General features: G+C 34.7%; 1 protein-coding gene across 1 annotated transcript; it reads left to right on the forward strand.

Moving 5' to 3' along the window:
• Window positions 1–788: 788 nt before the first annotated feature.
• Window positions 789–11,137, forward strand: LOC125831378 (uncharacterized). Its single transcript, XM_049510579.1, has 10 exons — window positions 789–919; window positions 1,623–2,064; window positions 4,775–4,887; window positions 6,253–6,967; window positions 7,450–7,848; window positions 7,940–8,128; window positions 8,234–8,461; window positions 9,033–9,354; window positions 9,474–9,657; window positions 10,510–11,137. Exons 1-10 carry the CDS (start codon window positions 789–791, stop codon window positions 10,988–10,990), a joined length of 3,204 nt encoding a protein of 1,067 aa, XP_049366536.1. The 3' UTR covers window positions 10,991–11,137.
• Window positions 11,138–20,336: the final 9,199 nt, after the last annotated feature.

Below are 20,336 nucleotides of genomic sequence, written 5' to 3' on the forward strand. Positions count from 1 at the left end.
AGCGAAAGCAAGGGGTTTGCCTTCTGGGTCGAGCTCGTCGCACCAGGCTTGCCTAGTGCGGGTTACCTCTCATATGTGATTTGTGAGTTATTGCATATGAGCGGGGTTTTACCCTGTGGGCACCCAAAGGATAGCGACTGCGGGTTTCCCTTGTCATCAAAAAAAATATTGCTTTAGGTGATGTTAAGTATCTAACATTTTTTATTATGTTTTTCCAGAGCAAGTTCAAATGAGATGCAAAACAGATGTTTTCTTCCGCCAATGCATGATAATCAGAGCTTTAAATTCGAATTTATGGTTTCTTTTATTTAATTCACCTCATTTTAATTGTTTAGTTGACAATTACGTTAAAAATGAAAAACTTGTTCATGATGGCATTTTAGAAGAATATGTGGGGCTCATATTTAGTATTGTTCAGAAATTTGTCAACTTGCCTAGCTCTTGAACAATACAAGATATAGAATGATATTACCACAAAGAATTTGAACCTAAAAATATAGTCCGATGTAATATTTGAAATAGTGTGCTTTTCAATTTACTTGATTCACTTTCTTAAAAATAATGGTTTACTTGAATCAGCCAAGTATTTGCTTAACATGGAGAACAATCCAATTTTTTTCAGAACTTGTAGTTGAGTATTATGCTAAGGCATTTTTTAACTTGAAATAAGTTGCCTGGCTGCTTTGATGGTTTAGAGTATAAATGAATACTACTCCAGGAATTTATCAATATGTTATTATGCGTGATGTGGTAACTCTATGTTGAGTTGTTGACCAAACATTAATAAAATGCAGCAATTTTATGAGTTATTGTCGAGCAAGGCACGGCCGAAATTGAGATCGTCGACATGCTCATTGTCGCAGGATGGGGAGCTTAGAAAGCAACTAGAAGCCAAGCTTCTTGCTGCTGAAAAGAAGAGGTAAACTGTTCGGGCTTCTCTATATTTGTCAATCTTCTTCATCACACATAAGTATTTGGACAATAGTGTTATACTTTTTTTTATTGGTAAAAGAGTGTCATAACTCATACGTGCATCATGTTATGAGCTGAGCTGTGATGATTTAAGAAATTAAGCCTTTAATGGTGCATGTATGACTTATGGTTTCCTTTCCCTTAACAAATGGTTTCCTTTTGTTTTCCAGTTGGGAAGGGCTGGAGTGAGTGTTGCTCATTTCTAGTCTGTATAAATTCATCATTCTTGAGTTTTTTCTTTTGACAAATTTTCTTTAACATAGTAAATGAGTTACTAGGTTTTTGTTTTGCACAGTAAATGTGTAAATGAGTAAACAGGAAAAAGTACAATTGTCTACCCAACAACTCATTTACTATGTTAAGGTGGTGGCAATTGGTTCGATCATTTGTATTAATTGTAACCCACATGACAGTGGATTTTTGTGTGGAAGAGAATAAAGGATAAGGTTGAGAAGTGCGAACTTGGCAAAATGTGAGAACTGTAACGAACGTAATTAACTTTGGGTAGGGGTAAGATTTCAATGCGAAATGACAAGTCGAAGCCCAACCTGTTGTTTTACTGGTAGCCCCAGTCTAATTATTGTACATACAACTTTTTATAGGCCTCAAATTCACTTATGGTTGCTATTGGCTCTGTACTTGTTAAACAGGTTGAGCATCCTTGCAAAAGTTCAGAAGCGCTTGGCAAGATTAGATGAGCTTAGACAAGCAGCTAAAAATGCTGTGGAAATGCGTTTTGAGAAAGAACGTGATGAGCTGGGCAATAAGGTTGAGTCACGAGCTCAGCGGGCAGAATTGAACCGGAGGGTTCTTCTTAAATGTAGGCAACGGAAGGCTGCAAAAAGGGAACGAATTTCACAGTTGCTAACAAGGAGGGTAATGCAAGAGAGCAAATACAGGGAGTGTGTCCGGGCTGCTATTCATCGGAAGCGGGCTGCTGCTGAAAAGAAGCGACTGGGATTTCTGGAAGCAGAGAGATCAAAGGCACGTGCAAGAATATTACAAGTTAAGCAGATAGCAAACTCTGTATATAGTCAACGGGAGATTGAGAGGATAAGACTAAAAGATCAACTGGAGAATCGTCTCCAAAAGGTATGTGTTAATCTAATTGAACACAAAAGGTTACTATGTATTCTATTAAGGAACTCAACATGAATAGGAGGCCAAACAGGGGAAAAAACTTACTGAGGGAATTTATAATTGATACAAAGACTTAAAGAAGCACTCTGCAAATTTATTTTTTTGAAACTAGTAACTTTTTGTATTCCTCAGCATTAAGGGCTATGCTGGCCACCTCCAAAAATATATTATAGAAAAAGACTTATAAAGATCCTATAAAATCCACTGATTCGATCTCCTCCTCTATATCTTGTTCTTTTCACCAAAAACCTAGTACAGTGATAACTTTCCACTTAATCTTTTGTATAGACTATAGCACATTCCTTCGCTTCAAAAATTCTTTGATTGCTTTTTATCCAGACGTTCCACCAAATACATGCTGGGACTGTTTTCCACCACCTCTTCTGACTCTTGTTTCCTCCCCTTCTGATCCAATAGCTTAGTAAGTCTGCTGTGTGTTCTGGCATGGCCTAGTTAACATTGGCTTTATTGGTAAATAAATCCCAGACTTGTGCTGTTACACTACAATGAAGGAACAGATTCTTGTTGGACTCCAAAGCTTCTTTGCACAAAAAACACCTTGATGCAATGTTGATACCCCTCTTCTGCATAGCCTCATGAGTCAAGTAGGCTCTTCTGGCTACCAACAAAAGTGAAGCATTTCACTTTGGTTGGGGCCACACTCTTCTAGCTTTTTTTCCAAGGACCTGCACTTCCAAGTAATCCCCAGTTGTAAATTCTGTTTACAGATGTGATGTCCCCACACTAATCTGTCTGATTCCAGATTAGTGCCATGGAATCGCCCTATCAATTTCAGAAGCTCTCTGCACTTTTTTTTCATTCTAACATCAGAGGCAATAGAGCTCAAGCTGTTGAACATCCTTGGGTATAATGGTGATTGAAAATCACATTAAAAATCAAAAAGAGCATTTGACGTAGTTTGACATGCTATATGAGAGCATCTAGTACTACATCAAATGTCTATATCTATTCATGTTCTCTGATCAAAGGCTTGGTCCTGATAAAGGTGATCATTGGAGTATTTTTCATTAGTTTTTGTGCTAAACCAATTTTTGCCCTTTCAAAAAGTCTATCCTGTCTAACTACACTTATTTGTCATGTAAACATCATACAGGAACAAAGCGTCATATTGGTGTCTAGTAGTGTGACTCTGGTATCCACATTCAATTAAGGGAAAAGGGTCAAATTTACCCTTCTACTTTCCTATATTGTCTGCATTTAACTTCGGTTATACTATAGGGGCAAATTTACCCTGCTGTTAGCAAAGTTTTCAAAATTATCCCAGTCCTAACAAAATTACCAAATACCAAATCCGTATTATCTAAGAAATGATTACAAATTCTCACATATTCCAAGTTTTAGAAGGATCACAAAATTTGATGGGGAAATTCTAATTTTTGAAACGTGTTTCCCTCTTCTATTAATTATATTTGAAAAAAAACAAGAAAAGTTTCAAAATGTATAAGAGAAATGAAAACTTATTCTGAAAAGAGGTGAATCTTGGATGATTTATACCTTTTTTGGTGGGTCAAATTAGAGGACTAATCAATAAGACAAGAAAACTTATTTTGAAAAGTGGATCTTGGATGATTTATACCTTTTTTGGTGGGTCAAATTAGAGGACTAATCAATAAGACAAGACTTTGTCTAACTATTGGAGTTAATCACTGAGATCCACTATTTTTTGACAGCTGAATCCTGTTTCTTAAGAGATGCTGATATGAGGGACCTTTTTTTAATTTTTTATGTAGTGTATATATAGGGAGTTTAATTTCTATACATTTTTTGGTAATTTTTATACATTGATTGACAATATAAAAAGAACTTCATTATTAGGTTACTAAATATCCTTTTATAGGTAACTTTCTATAATTAACATAGATATGTAACCTAAAAACGCGATTAATTAAATTACTTGTTGCGACATGTAAAATAACATGAATAGATTAAGTGGGTGTTTGGATTGACTTATTTTAGTGACTTTTGGTTTTTAAGCTATTTTTGGAAAGTGTTTTTAAGCACTTTTTAAAGCTGAAAAAGGACAAAAAAAGTCAAAAATCAAAAGTTGGGTGTTCCCAACTTATGACTTTTAACTTATAATCCACTTAAAAAGAACCAATCCAAACACCCCCTAAATGTCTTTTATATTACAAGTGTATATTAAATGAATCAAATCAATTTTTGTGTTCTTGGAATCAATTATTGCCCATGCGAAACTCCATTAAAATATGGTTTAGCAATTAGTTAGTGAATTTGCAGCCACTTTTTGAACTTGCAGATATAAATAAGTGTGTTAAAAAAAAATCTGAATCTGAAAATTGGGGATTTCTGTTAGGGCTGGAGGTAATTTTGATAACTTTGCTAACCACAGAGGTAAGTTTGTCCCGATAGTATAACGGAGGTTAAATGTAGACAAAATTTTAAAGTAGAGGGGTAAATTTGACCTTTTCCCCTTCAATTAAGGCATTAAATAAAGTAAGATAGCACAGAGTTAACATGAAACATGTGCCTGAATGCTGTCTGATTGGTGTTGATGTTAAACATGTTTGACCCAATAGATTTTGCCTGTGTTAGCTGGTTGTTGGATTCATAATTTTTCTTGTATGAAGTAAGTGCAAGCTATCATTGCTATACCAATGTCTAATAGTGTTGTAATCATTAGGCAAAGAGGCTCAGAGCAGAGTATTTAAAGCAGAGGCGAAGTCTGCTAAGTTCACGTCGTTCTTGTTCAGACATAATTGCGTGGGGGGAGTTTTTGTCTATTAACGTAGCAAGGTAAATTTGTAGCTATGAACTTTCTTTATGTTTGCATTCATTATTTTAGATGTTTCTTCCTGTGGATAATTAATGTTGATATCAATTTTAAACTAAAGTAGGCTTTTGTCATTTTTACTTTATTAATCAAGAAGGAAGTCAGTGAACTGAATGGAAAGTCAAGTTCCAGATTCCTTCAGCAAACATGTTTAAAAGTAGGTTGTAGGGCATTTCAAGAACTTCATTGCTGCAACTCTCTAGGTTCATTTAGGCAAAAGAAATTAAGTATCTCAGTTTATTAGCCTTCCATAATGTGATTTGGGGCTGTCTATGTTGTGCTGAACTTCAATATAATTTCATGTGAGCTCTTAAGAAAGTTCATAATTCTTGCACCCATGGTCAATGAAGTGAGTGAAACCCATGGGTCACAAGGGGTTACATTCCAGCTGAGACAACTTTAGGTAATTTTCTCCCATATGTCTATCTTTTGATTGGCAGACTCTGTATCTATGTTGGTGGGAGGTGTACCCCATGGAAAAGTTAAATAGTCAAAATGCAGGCAAGCTGACCCGACACTACTGTGTCAAAAAAAAAGGACTTACAATTATTGCATGACATATATTATCATATTACATCCCTTCCCCTTTTAGCACTTCTTTTCTCGTGACACTGAGGGGTTAGGTTGAGGTTTTGCATTATAAAGATCAAAGAGATCTTATAGGTACTCAAAAATGTAGTTGATTTTAAACACTAGGTGATTTACTGGTACCTGCACTGGTGTGATTTAGCAGGTATCACGTGAAATAAATTGAGGTACGTGCAAGTTGGCTCAAACACAAAGGTTATTAAAAAAAATTATGTAGTTGATTCTACATTATCAGAGGGATGTTGCAATCAAACCCATTCTTGGACTGAAATTTGTACCATGCATTAAAGATTAAGCAAATGGCAAACATCTGCTCACCCTTAATTATATCCCCTTCCAAGAGACGTTAAACTTTTGAAGCATATCCTAGGAGTTGAGTATTGCATTATGGTTAAAATACATAACAATTTTTGCTACTCTTTTTCTTTGAGAAATAAGTATCTTTTCATTTTTAAGTAAAGAAATATATGTCACAATCTTAAATTAAAAGAAAAAGAAAAGAAGAAAGAAATACACATTACAATTTGTTTGTTCCCTCTGTTCTGATGTGCTGACTACCGCTATGAGGTGGTGTCGCTTTTTGTATTTGGACGTTCTTGTATGTAAAAATGAACTCAATAGTTTATCTAATATTATGTACAGATAACGTGCTATTTATCGGCTTCCTCTGTAGCGTGGGTCATGCATTGTGGTTGTCCTCTTCTATCCTCATTGTAGCGTATTGCTATCATTATTTCCAGGTGCTGGAGGCGGTTCATCCAACTAAGACGAACAACTTTTTCATTGGCTAAAGCATATATAACCCTAGATATTAACAAAAAATCTGTTGAAGGAATGCCTTTTGAGCAACTTGCAGTGAAGATGGGGTCAAGTGCGACCATCCAAAATGCAAAAACATTACTCGATCGACTAGAGTACCGCATTAGTATCAGACATGAGCTTCTTGGTCCAAGAGATGTACTTTGTTTCGAAAATATTAATCATCTTCTTGAGCGTGCCGCTTCCTCAGTCCCAGCTAGGGGGGAAGTGACAGCTCCAGTCAAGTTATCAAGGTACCCAGTCAGAGTAGTTCTCTGTGCATATATGATTCTAGGACATCCAGGTTCAGTTTTCACTGCAAAGGGGCAGTCTGAATTTGCTCTTGCTGAATCTGCTGGAACCTTTGTTAAAGAGTTCGAATTGCTGCTTAAAATTATTGTAGGAGGTCCCATTATATCTACAGAAGAGGAGAGCCCAGTGAGGCTGGCTTTCAGTTCTCAGCTCAAAGCTTTTGATAAAGCATGGTGCTCTTATCTGTTTCACTTTGTGATGTGGAAAGTTAAGGATGCCAAGTTGCTAGAAGAGGATTTGATAAGTACTGCTTGTCAACTGGAGCTCTCTCTGATGCAGACTTGCAAGCAGGTTATGGGAGATTACGATGATCTGACAGCCGAATTCAGTTCTTTCCAGAGGCAGGTGTGGGTTTGGAAGACACGAGTTCTTGAAATTTGCATTTGATGACTCCCACTCCCTTGTCTCGTGGCTGAATATCCATCTTTTCATTTCGTTGTCCTACAATAATATCCACCTTTTTACAAGTCGAGATTTCAATGTCTTATCAGCAGTTTATGACATTCTGTTTATTATATATCACCAATAGTCTAAACTTCATATTTATCAATGTGTATATATATATCCTGTAGTCTAGTTTCAAGTTACTTCATAGCTGCCTTTTAGGTTTTCAGCCTCAGAAAAAAAAAAGAATATCAAGTTCTGGCCTCTAAATTTTTCCACGTGTCTATATCAATTATTGTTTTTCTTGATAAGCATTCTCTATATCATGTCTCTATTTTCAAATTTTCATTTTATTGATTTTGTCTGGAGAAAATGGGACACTGAATTAGAGATAGAATACATGTTTACTGGCTTAATTCCTTGAAGCTAACTTACTGTTACAGGTGATTGAAAATCAGAAACTTATTTGGGCAAAGGTCAAGCAGCTGAGTGGTAATGCTGGACTTGAACGTCTGGAACATGCTCTTTCTGAGCTGCGGTCTAGGTTTATTGACTCCATGGAGACTGGTTCTCCGAGTTCAGCTGGTTCATCTGATAACTCTGAAATCAAGAATTCGGAGGAGTTCAATGAAAATGAAAGGTGTTGTGGTACACAGGGTATTGCTTGGTCCGTGTCTGTGGAAGATGATTCATACTTGTGCGATAAACGTGGCTCTGGAACTCCTCAAAAAAGCATATCTACTGGTTTATTACGTGCGACTGAGAATGAAGTGCTTTTGAATGAAATTATTCACAAGGGTTGTGGCTTGGAGATCGTTAGTGAAGAAAAAGAGAGTGCTAAGGTAAATAACTTGGCTTTACTTAATGGATAGTTGTTTCCTCTCTATATAAACTGAGAGAGATTACCTACAATATCTTGATCTGTCATTATAGGCTAGAGTGAAAGAGAGAATGGAAGAGGCTTTCTGGGATGGTGTTATGCAATCCTTGAATCAGGATAACCCTGATTTCAGTTGGGTTCTCAAACTTATGAAGGAAGTACAAAATGAACTGTGTGAGATGTCTCCTCCAAGTTGGAGACAGGAGATAGTCGAAACCGTTGATATTAATATCCTATCACAGGTACTAAATTTGCTGGTACAATTGGATATCTTTCCGCACTAGTAGTTTGTTAATGTTGCTTGCTGTCTGACTTGCTTTAGGTTTCTTGTTTTGTCATTTTATCAGGTTCTAAACTCAGGGACATTGGACATGGATTATTTTGGAAGGATTTTGGAATTTGCTTTGGTTACTTTGAGGAAACTCTCAGTACCTTTGGTTGAAGATGAATTGAATACTAATCACCAGAAATTCCTGAAAGAACTAGGGGAAAATACTCAGGACAGAGAAAACAGCACTGCATTGTTTGCTTCTTTGGTTATCAAGGGTTTGCAATTTGTTCTAAGGCAGATTAAGGTGAGTGTTGAATATTGTTAATTATGGTACTCATATCTAGACTTTTTTAATCATACCATATTTAAGCATTCTACACTATCCAAATATACCATAATTAACAAATATTTACTATTTTCTCGTCTGAATTCTTTTTTGGACGGGAAGGAAAAAGTAAAAGGAAGAGACAAACATGGTAGTTTAGAGGGAAAGGAGCTTGTTGAAGTATAGGGAAAGAGAAGGAAATACAGCAAAAATCTTTGGCAAAGTATTTCGATGCTAACCCAAGCAGTAGGTCATATGGCAAAGTATTTAGTTCCTATTTATTGCTTCACCAGTTCTATGCCAGCTCTTGACACATTTAGCTCTTGTAAGACATTAACATAAAGTGCTAATAATATGGCATAACTTTTTCTGACTGAGCCTCCTTGAATAAATGCAAGTCGAACACTGAGCTTATTTGTCTTGAATGAATACTGGTACTTTCAACGAGGAAAAAGAAGAACCAGAAATCGTAATAGTGGTCTTCTCTGTGCTGTTTAGCTTGTCCGCGCGCATGTATTTTAATTTGATAATTCCTTATATTTTCCTCCAGAAACTCAAAGGTGAAATAAGCAACGCACGCATCAAATTGTTGGAACCATTAATCAAGGGACCTGCTGGTTTTGAATACCTTAGAAGTTCTTTTTCCAACCGCTATGGTCCTCCTACTGAGGCTCCAATCTCTCTACCATTAGTGAAGCAATGGCTATCTTCTGTCATGTTAGTGGCTGGGCAAGAGTGGGATGACCACCTGAATTCATTATCATCTCTGAGGTTGAGCAGTGGGGCACATTCCTTGGAGAAAGCTCCAATCACACTTAGAGCTGGAGGTAGCTCTCTAAGGATATCAGATCCTCCAACCCTGAAGACTAATGGTTAGTTACTTCAGTACCTTCTTTTTTTTCAACTGTTGTCTGTGATTATGTGGAAATACCTATAAGCAACATAAGCATTACTCAGTTTTTTTATCACATCTGTAAATCTTTTGTTTCAGAAGCCGAACAACCAGAATGCAAGGGAGAGAAGGTTGATCTGCTTTTAAGGCTCGGTTTGTTGCAACTTGTCTGTGAAATTGAGGGGTTGACAGTGGAAACACTACCGGAGACTTTGAAATTGAACTTCTCCAGATTGAGAGCTGTCCAGGCTTTCCTCCAGAAAATCATTGTAATCTGTACTAGGTGCTGTTACTTTTCTTGCCTTTCTTCCAGCTCCTTTCTCATGTCTGCATATTCTGATGATGTGCAGTACACAGTTTAATTATTTACGATGATCCTCTTTTTTGTTCAGAAATTTAATTTCTATGTTCTCATTGTGAGGGGTATGGAATGACTTGTAAATTGCATTTCAGATGGGCTGTTGGTCTCATCTAAAGCAAAAATGCCTTTTTAATTTGTCAGTTTAGATCCTATTTCTGGTCAAAGGAAACTGTCTTTGGTAATGATAATTCACAATGGTGTCCTATTAGCTACGGATGTAACATTTAATGCTAATTTTGGGCATGCTTAGGGAAATGGATGGATTTTGCCTAGTTACATCCCATAAATTGTTATTGTGGGGTCAGTCATGAAAATTTGTAGGTGGCAACAAATTTAAGGCAGCATGCTTTATTCTTATGTGTGTCAAATCGTGTGTTAGGCAAGTATATATAGTTGCGAAGTTGTGGATACTTACAACTGGGTGAGATGTGAGTTTAACATATACTGAGGGAAGTCTGGATAGAATATCCTGGTCATCATAATAGAAGATTCTTCAATTCCTCAAGGGGTCCATTGTGAGCAGGATATTCCCTGTAGGGTTAGAAAGTGCTGACTTGCAATTTTCCATCTTAAAATTTGTTACTAGTTTCAATTTACTTGCTATCCACGACTTTTTGTTTTCAACTGGAAGATTTGATTTGTTGAATCCCTTTGAGGTTTTGCTTTGTGTTGTTGTACTTTGGGTTATTGCCGGGGTTGGGAAAAAGGACATGATATAGTGGAGGAGGACCTCTTTGCTTGCTAATTTTTTTTTTTTGTGGGTGTGTTTTGCAGCATATTGGTTTTGCGGCAGACTCTTCTTGCTGAATGCCTGGTTACCAACCCCTCAGAGATAGAAGATATATCATCAAAATCTATTACAAAGCTGTTTAAGCTTCTGGATAACATGGAGGATGCTGGTATTACTGAAGTTGTTAATACACTTAGCCTTTGCCTAGAAGGTGATGAGCCAAAGAAGCTTCAAGCAAGGAAGGAGATCATGGCGAACGTGTTGGCAAAGAGCTTGCGAGCAGGGGATGCCATTTTCACTCGAGTTTCGCGCACTGTTTTTTTGGCAGCAAAAGCAATTTTACTTTGCGGAAGTGGAGCTGAGGGTAGGCGATTGGCGGAGAACAGCCTGAAACGTGTCGGTGCCAGTCTACTCACTGGAAAACTGGTTGAGGCTATGGAAGATCTGTTGGTAGTGGCAACTGTTTCAGCCAGAGTTCATGGTTCATGGTATCTAGAGGTGCTTAAAAATATGAGAGCTTTGTAGCATACACTTGTTCAAGAAATTGTCAGCTTGCGTTCATACGTGTTTGTATAGGACGGGAAAGTTGATGTTACTGTATGCAATATAATGTATTATGAAAGAAGTGTTGTTTCTAAATATAAAATAAAAATCGTAAGTTTTTAGAAAAAATGTTTCTTTTAAAAATTCTAGGGGACCCAAGATCACGTCAATCATATGAGCCTATATATTAAGTAATTTTAAATTATTTTAACTAAGAACTGCTTAAAATGTTCTTAAACTATGAGATTTGGTATAATATTGGCCTCTTTTAGTGTGAGCAACTTGAAATAAGGGTATTTTTAGCCAAATTCGTGGGACGGAAAAAATGGACGGAGGGTAGTTTGTACCAATTTAGATAGTTGAGGGACAATTTAAGCCTTCTCCGAAGAAACAATTTATTCACTTCATTAAAAATAAAAATCATCCAATAAATAAGCAAAACGAGATATTTAATCCTAACTTTAATCATAGAGTATTTTCATAAACAAGATTCAAATGAGTTTTTTTTAAAAAGAAAAAATATATTTATTAAGAAAAAGATATTTTTAACCAGTAACAATATGGGGGATTTTGGACCATATTATTAGTAGCAAAGACATTTTTAGACTAAATTATTAATTAAGGGCCTTTGGTTCAATTCCTCGTAGTTTAAGGAAATTTTTTAAATATTTTTTTGTTTAAATAAAAAAAAGTACTCCCATAAATGAGTAAATAGAATACGTTGTTTTATTGTTTAAAATAGTAAGTTAAATAAAAATGAAAGTATACTCCTGCGTTTACCATTCCTAAAATTATTCCATTGCGTTCCATCTTTTTTTCGTATGAATAAATTGGTAGTTACAATATATATTGTCAATAGTCTCTCCGCCGCTATACTCTCAATAGTCTCTCTGCCGCTATACTCTGTTCGCTAAAAAAGAATGATGGAGTTCCAAGATGATGGGTTTCGATTTCATCCTAGCAATTCAGAGTTATTCACATTCCTTCTCAGGTTTATTGCGTAAAAAGATTTGGGTGACAATGGTTTTATTACGGAGCTTGACGTATTTATTGCGGAAAAAAGATTTGGGTGACAATGATTTTATTACGGAGCTTAATGTCACACCCTTAGAGTCCCTACATATTTACACTTTAGTCCATATTCTAGAATTCTCTATAAGTTCTAGAGAATTCTAAAGTCTTCTTGAAAATATCTAGGGCATTCTAGAGTCTTCTACTAAACTCCTCTCTACAACTCTAGATTAATTTGAGTGGCAAAGTGGAGGGACATACATTGATCTGTACAAGCAAGAACCTTTCATAAGTTATAACATTTTAGATAAACTCTCTCAGTTTATATAGAGATGAAACAAACTATCCATTGAGTTAGTTATTTACCTTAGCACTCTCTTGTTCTTTACTAACCATCTCCAAGCCACAACCTGGTGAACAAGCACTTCATTCTAATTCTCACGTAATGAAGGAGTTCATCATCTTCACAATTTCACGTAATGAAGAAGTTCCATCATCTTTCACATTTTCACGTAATGAAGAAGTTCCATCATCTTTCACAGACACATGACAAGGAGTCTCTTCCATCGCTGGATTTCCTAATAGATCAATGGCCCTAGATTCTTAAATTTGAGAAGAAGTACTTAGCCCCAACCCATCATTCAGCCTCTTGAATTTGTCCAAATCTAAGAAGTACCATTACAAATGTTCTCTTGATATATTATAGGAATTGCATAATTGAAGTTATGGGGTTTGATATTTTTATTTCACCTTGATATCATAAGAAAGAAGAAGGGGCCGATTTTGTAGGATTGTGGAGAAAAAAAAAACAAAATTGGGACTTGGAAGCAGCTCGACAAAGGGAAAGAGTTGGTGTTGAGTTATCAGAATATGATGATAATGGGATTGAAGAGAAGTCTTTCCTATGAAACTAAGAGCCGTTTGATCATGCGCTATGGAATCATGATATGATATCATAATATGAAATCATGAGATGAAGTTGAAGTTTTGTTTGGACATGTGATATAAAATTTTTGTGTTTATATTTTCTCATAAACATAAGAATCTCATAAGTTGTAAAATTATTAAAATAACCTCAATTGTTTATTCAGTCTTATCAAATAAACAAAAAATTATAAAATCCATAATAAATTTTTACAAAGATATTTATTCTCCACTTAATTAATTGTTTCATCTAGCTTTGATTGATCAAACTTTAATTCAATAAAAAATGAACATAAATTGTAGTGCACTGGTCTTTAATATAATCCTCCCACATAGTACGGACAATCTTCTCTCCTTGAACTTGCATTTCTCGATCATATGACCGAGAAAATGATCAACATTGTTACTTTGAGTCATTTGTTGGTCAATATCATTCGCAACTATATTTTCATGCTCATAGACCATAAATATTTCATCACCCCTTTTTTGGTAGTATCACAAATAATTATGTAACATTGTACAAGTTATGACAATTTTCACTTGTGTGTCAATATCATATGGTTCATGCCTTGTTTCACTTGTGTGCGATTGCACATTTTCAATGCATTAATTTCATGCAAAATCAAACATATTAGAAGTAGTGATTATCAAACATACATCATTAATTTTGTCCTTCTTCATATTAATTGCTTTAAACATTTTCATATGTAGCCGAAACAGAAGGCATTTTATAATGAAAACCCAAAAAAGTATTATTCCCTCCGTTTGTATTTATATTCACCAAATCAATTCTTACTTTATCATTTATATTCACCAAATTGAAAGCAATAATAATTTTGTATTGGTGAGAATAATAAACTTTAAAAAGTAATGATGTGATTATTAATTTTATTTACATATGAAATAAATGTTTAGTAGATATAATGTGGATTGTTTTAACAAAATATAAATTTGCGGGTCAAATTTTGTATTTAATAAATCCCAAATCATGATATGGAATTCCCATATCATGATTTTTGGAGAATATGATAATCTCATGATATGAAATGATGAGATGGAATCACCGTCGCATATCCAAACGCTGATTCCATCTCACGATTCCACAAATGGCGTAGGAAAGAGTACAACTTTTGTGGAGCATTCTGAAAAAGTTCACAAAATCTAAGTTCAGAAACTACTGTATTTGTGGAATAATGAAATTCAAAAAGAAAAACTTGTAATGTACTTCTTAGATTTGGACAAATTCAAGAGACTGAATCATGAGTTGGGGCTAAGTACTTCTCAAATTCAAGAATATAAATCAATGATCTATTAGGAAATCCAGCGATGGAAGAGACCTCTTTGTCCTGTGTCTGTGAAAGATGATGGAACTCCTTCAAAACGGAGAATGAAGTGCTTGTTCATTAGCGTTGTGGCTTGGAGATGGTTAGTGAAGAACAAGAGAGTGCTAAGATAAATAACTAACTTAATGGATAGTTTGTTTCATCTCTATATAAACTGAGAGAATTTACCTAAAATATCTTGATCTGTCATTATAGGCTAGAGTGAAAGAGGGAATGGAAAAGGCTTTCTTGGATGGTGTTATACAATCCTTGAAGCAGGATAACCCTATTTTCCGTTGGGTTCTTAAGCTTATGAAGGAAGCACAAAATGAACTGTGTGAGACGTCTCTTGATATTTATATCTTATTAGAGGTACAATTGGATATCTTTCCATATAGCAGTCTGTTAGTGTTGTTGGCTGTCTGACTTGCTTTAGGTTTCTTGTTCTATATTGTTATCAGGTTCTAAAATCAGGGACATTGGACATGAATTATTTTGGTAGGATTTTGGAATTTGCTTTGGTTACTTTGAGGAAACTCTCAGCACCTTCGATTGAAGATGAATTGAAGGCTAATCACCAGAAATTCCTCAAAGAATTAGGGGAAATTACTCAGGGCGGAGAAAACAACAATGCATTGTTTACTTCTTTGGTTATCAAGGGTTTGCAATTTGTTCTAAGGCAGATTAAGGTGAGTGTTGAATATTTACTATTTTCTCTTGTCTCAATTATTTTTTGGACGGGAAGGAAAAAATAAAAGAGACAATTACATGGTAGTTTAGAGGGAAAGGAGCCTGTTGAACTATAGGAAAAGAGAAAGAAATACAACAAAAATCATAATAGTGGCATCTCTGTGCTGTTTAGCTTGTCTGTGCGCATGTATTTTGATTTTATAATTCCTAATGTTTTCCTTCAGAAACTCAAAGGTTCAAATAAGCACGCATCAATTCGTTGGAACCATTAATCAAGGGACCTGCTAGTTTTGAATACCTTAGAAGTTCTTTTTCCAACCGCTATGGTCCCCTTACTGAGGCTCCAATCTCTCTACCATTAGTGAAGCAATGGTTATCTTCTGTTATGTTAGTGGCTGACCAAGACTGGGATGACCAACCGAATTCATTATCATCTCTGAGGTTGAGCAATGGGGCACATTCTTTGGAGAAAGCTCCAATCACACTTAGAGCTAGAGGTAGCTGTCTAAGGATTTCAGATCCTCCAAAAACTTGGGTGACAATGGTTTTATTACTGAGCTTGATGTATATACTACTTCCTAGGGGCCTAAGTATAAATAATATTTATTTTACAAGTCCCTACACATTTGCACTTTAGTTCATATTCTAGAATTCTCTACAAGTTCTAGGGAATTTTAAAGTCTTCTTGAAAATATCTAGAGAGTTCTAGAGTTTTCTACTAATCTCTACAACCCTAGATTCTTCCTCTTATTTTGATGCCGAATTTGAGTGACAAAGTGGTGGGACATGACATTGATCTGTACAAGCAAGAACCTTCAATAAGTTATGGCATTGGGCGCCGTTGGGGGAGAGGAGGATGGGGTTCGATACTTTATTTCACCCCGGCATCATAAGAAGGAAGAAGGGGAACCGATTTTGTAGGATTGTGGGGAACAAAAATTGGGACTTGGAAGTAGCTCGATAAAGGGAAAGAGGTGGTGTTGAGTTATTAGAATATGGTGATAATGGGATTGACGAAAAGTCTTTCATATGAAACTAAGTCTAAGTCTAAGTGTTGTGAGGGCAAATTGCTCATGAAAGAGTACATCTTTTGTGGAGCAAGAGGATGGAACTCCTTCATTATCACTAGGCCGAGGAGCGGATCCACCCTTGGCCTATGGGTGTCAAGCAATACCCATTCGTCGGAAAATTACATTGTATATAGAGGTCGAATTTTGGTTTTAAAAATATATATATAAGTATTGACACCACAAGGGGAATGTTTAGTCTACTGGTTAAGGGGTTGCAAAAGTTTCGTAAGGTTGTGTGTGTTCAAGCCCTATTGACCTCATAATTATTTTTTTTATTTTCTTACTACAACCATTGACACCCTTTGCAAATGAATGAGACCATCTATATATACTACTTTCTAGGGGCCTAAGTGTAAATTATATTTACTTTACAAGTCCCTGTATATTTACACACTTTAGTCCATATTCTAGAACTCTCTACAAGTTCTAGGGAATTCTAAAGCTTCTTGAAAATATCTAGGGAGTTCTAGAGTTTTCTACTAACCTCTCTACAATACTAGATTCTTCCCCAAAACCTTCCATAAGTTATGGCATTGGGCGCCATTGTAGGTGAGAGGAGGATGGGGTTCGATATTTTATTTCATCCCGACATCATAAGAAGGAAGAAGGTGGGACTAATTTTGTAGGATTGTGGGGGAATTGGGACTTGAAGCAGCTCGACAAAGGGAAAGAGGTGGTGTTGAGTTATCAGAATATGGTGATAATGTGATTGAAGAGAAGTCTTTCCTATGAAACTAAGTCTAAGTGTTGTGAGGGCAAATGACTCATGAAAGAATACAACTTTTGTGGAGCAATTATGAAAAAGTTCACAAAATCTAAGTTCAGAAACTATTGTATTTGTGGTATAATGAAATCCAAGAGAAATTTTTGTAATGGTACTTCTTAGATTTGGACAAATTCAAGAGGTTGAATCATCGGTTGGGGCTAAGTAATTCTTCTCAAATTTAAGAATCTAGACCAATGATTTATTAGGAAATCCTGCGATAGAAGAGACTCATTGTCCTATGTCTGTGAAAGATGATGGAACTCCTTCATTGTCAGCTTGCATTCATACATATATGTATAAAACGGGAAAGTTGATCTTACCATATGCGACATAATGTATTTTATGAAAGAAGTATATTTGTTTCTAAATATAAAATAAAAATCACAAGTTTTTAGAAAAAAATGTTTCTTTTAAAAATTAAACTAAAATCGTAAGTTTCTAAATATTATTTTATTGTTGAAAAAAACTGGTAAGTTACTTACTAAATATAGTTTTCCCAAGTTATTATCAATTGGTTTCCCAGCAAGGCAAGGATTGAAGCTAGTTATAAATATGGGATTCCTAAAATTGTTCCCATTGTTTTCAAACCTTTATACTTTTTGTTATCTAAATAGTCACAACTCATAAAATTAATAGTTTAATTCATTCAGGAGTGGTGGAGTTTGAAGAAGAAGGGTTTCGATTTCATCCTACGGATTCAAAGTTACTCACATTTCTTTTCAGGTATATCACCGAAAAAGATTTGCTTGACAATGATTTTATTACCGAGGGTAACTTATAGCTATGTGCACCACTGTGGAGGAGCAGATGATAGGGATACTAGTATTTTTCGATACTTTATTTACCAAGGCATAAGAAGAAGGAAAGTAACAAGAGCATTTACAAAGTTGTGGGTGAAAATCTTGGGACTTGAAAGAAACAAGATAAGGGGAAAAGGGTCATGTGTAATCAGAGAAAGCCTTTGAATATGATACGCAAGAAGAGTCTCTATTATGAATTCAACTTTGTTGTTGACCTTACAGAAGCCTTGTTAGACCATGAGCCTTTGAAGGATAGATTGGATCCAATTAGGGAGTGTAAGAGTACATTATTGTTGGACCAATAATCTTGATTCTTGGCAGTCTAACGCGCATTTACAAGATATGTTGCTTTGAAGAATTGGTACCATATGGACAGTTTCAGCTAATTTTGTGGACATAGTCCTTTTGTTTTTTAAACAATATCAAGAATTTTGTTCTTGCTTCTTAGTCCTTTTGTTTGATGTTTATAGTTTATGTAAATTCTATTTGTCCAACTTTAGTGTTCAATTTCTAATTTTGACAAAAAAACTGTTATTATAAGTTTTATCACTTGTTACAAAAGTTGATACAGTCCCCCCTCCCCCTCTCCCTCCCCCACAGACATGAAAATTTTTGTTCGGTATAAACCAAAACTACATTCATTGAAACATATAGTATAGGTATTTCGCTTTCTTCAAATTCAATTTGGAGTTCCAAATAGAAAGGCAGGTGCTATAATATATAGATTTGAAGTACGAATGTCAAGAATATATATTTTATTTTTAAAAAAACTAAAAAAGAGTCATATTTGCCCCTCTACTTTTAGAAAGGGGTTATATTTACTTTTCGTCATACTTTTTAAATATATTTACCCCAAATTCCTGCTAATTAGTCTTTCTCCACCTCAATTTTCCTCCTTCGAACTCAAATAATTAAAGTGAATGAGTGAGTCTTAAGGTTAGCTACTCATTTTAGAAACATTAAAGAACAAGAATAATTCAGAAACATCGTTGAAGAGCCTAAAATATCCCTCAACTATTTAATTTGAATTGGTATAAATTTATCATATATTCACCTTTCGGCTCCCAAATATCACGTCATTCTTTTAGCTAAAACATACCCTTGAAATTAACCCTTTGACTAATATTTGCCCTTATTTTTAAATCATTAAGTATTTATTTATTATGTTGCCTAATCTGATTGGTCCAAATTTAATCCATCCTCAAATAAATAATAAAAACTACATATGATTCATATTTTGACCCGATATGCTCAAAAATAATATTTAAAAGTTATTAATTTCACTTCCTATTGACCTATTTTAAATTAACCCCCAATTTATTATAACTCTACTCATGATTGAAGATCCAAATACAATTCATACTCACCACGTCTGATTGTTTATCTAATGGATACAAAATGATTGCACATTATATTCGTATGAATAGAAATACAATTGATACAAAAATATAAATACAGTTTTTCGAATACAATTGATACAAATACAAAACTCTCACATATATTTGATTGAATACAATTGATACATAATACATTTGAATGAATTTCTTCTTATTGACAGGAGAGAGAGAAATAGAGGGGTCGAGAGAGGGAGAGAGAGAGAGAGAGGGAGTAGAGGCAAGGGAGACAAGGAGAGAATTTGCTAACAACAAATAGTGATTTTTGTATTTTGTTTAAACTATAGCTATTTTTCATAAATATGTTAGCATTTTTGCCGTTTTTCATAATTTTCCCAAAATCTATAGTATTTGATAATTAGCTTATGATTTCTTTAAACTAATAATTATATTAATGGATCATTAATAGGGGTTGCATAATTGCCGTTCAGATTCTCAATTGATCTTAGTTAAATATCCTATTCAAGGGAGGCTGAATGCCTTTAAAAATGAGATATCCATCTTATGTCCCAAATTTGAGGGCCCCCATTTTTTTTTAGTAATAATAGAATTATTATAAGATTTTTTAAATAAAAAATAAATTATACTGTGTCTTTCTTTTAGTTAGTTTTGAAACATTAAATAATGTTTCTTTCTTTTTTGTCAATTTTAAATTTAGATTCCACTTGACATGTTTAAGACCACGAGATTAAAAATAGTTTGATATAAATTTTTTGGCTTTAGATCACTAATTAATTGAGCGGTCACTAATCCTATTGATTAGTTTTTTTAGTTTAATTTCATAATAATTTGTTAGGTATGGTTTGATTTATTTTTCTGATATAGTCAGACCCCGTTATAGTGACAGTGTTGATCTCAAAATTTCATAATTGTTATAGTAATGAGGTGCTATTATATATGCACATTCGGTGTTTAGATCTCATTTAACTTTTTAAAACAATAATATGCAAACAAAATTAGTTTAAATTTACTATTTAAACAAAATTATGACCATAGTTATAACTTATCAAAGGTTCTTGTTTGTAAACATCACACGATTTGATGTTTACGAACAAGAACTTGGGTAACTTTATTGCATTGGGCACCATTGTGGCGAGAAGAGATGGGGACATAGTATTTTTCGATACTTTGTTTCACCAAGGGACAAGAAGGAAGAAGTAAGAAGGAAGAAGGTGACATATTTTACAGGGTTATGGGTGAAAAACTTGGGACTTGGAATTCAAAAAGAATTCATCTTATCACTGTAATCATTTAAAATTTATTAAATATAAATTTAAAAAATAATTCGAATTATATTAAATTTATGAATATATTAGCCTAAATAAATATTATGGAATAATATAATTGAGTT

The sequence above is a fragment of the Solanum verrucosum genome, unplaced genomic scaffold (genome assembly GCF_900185275.1).
Source record: "Solanum verrucosum unplaced genomic scaffold, falcon-dt-bn FXZP01000102.1, whole genome shotgun sequence".
Lineage (NCBI taxonomy): Eukaryota > Viridiplantae > Streptophyta > Magnoliopsida > Solanales > Solanaceae > Solanum > Solanum verrucosum.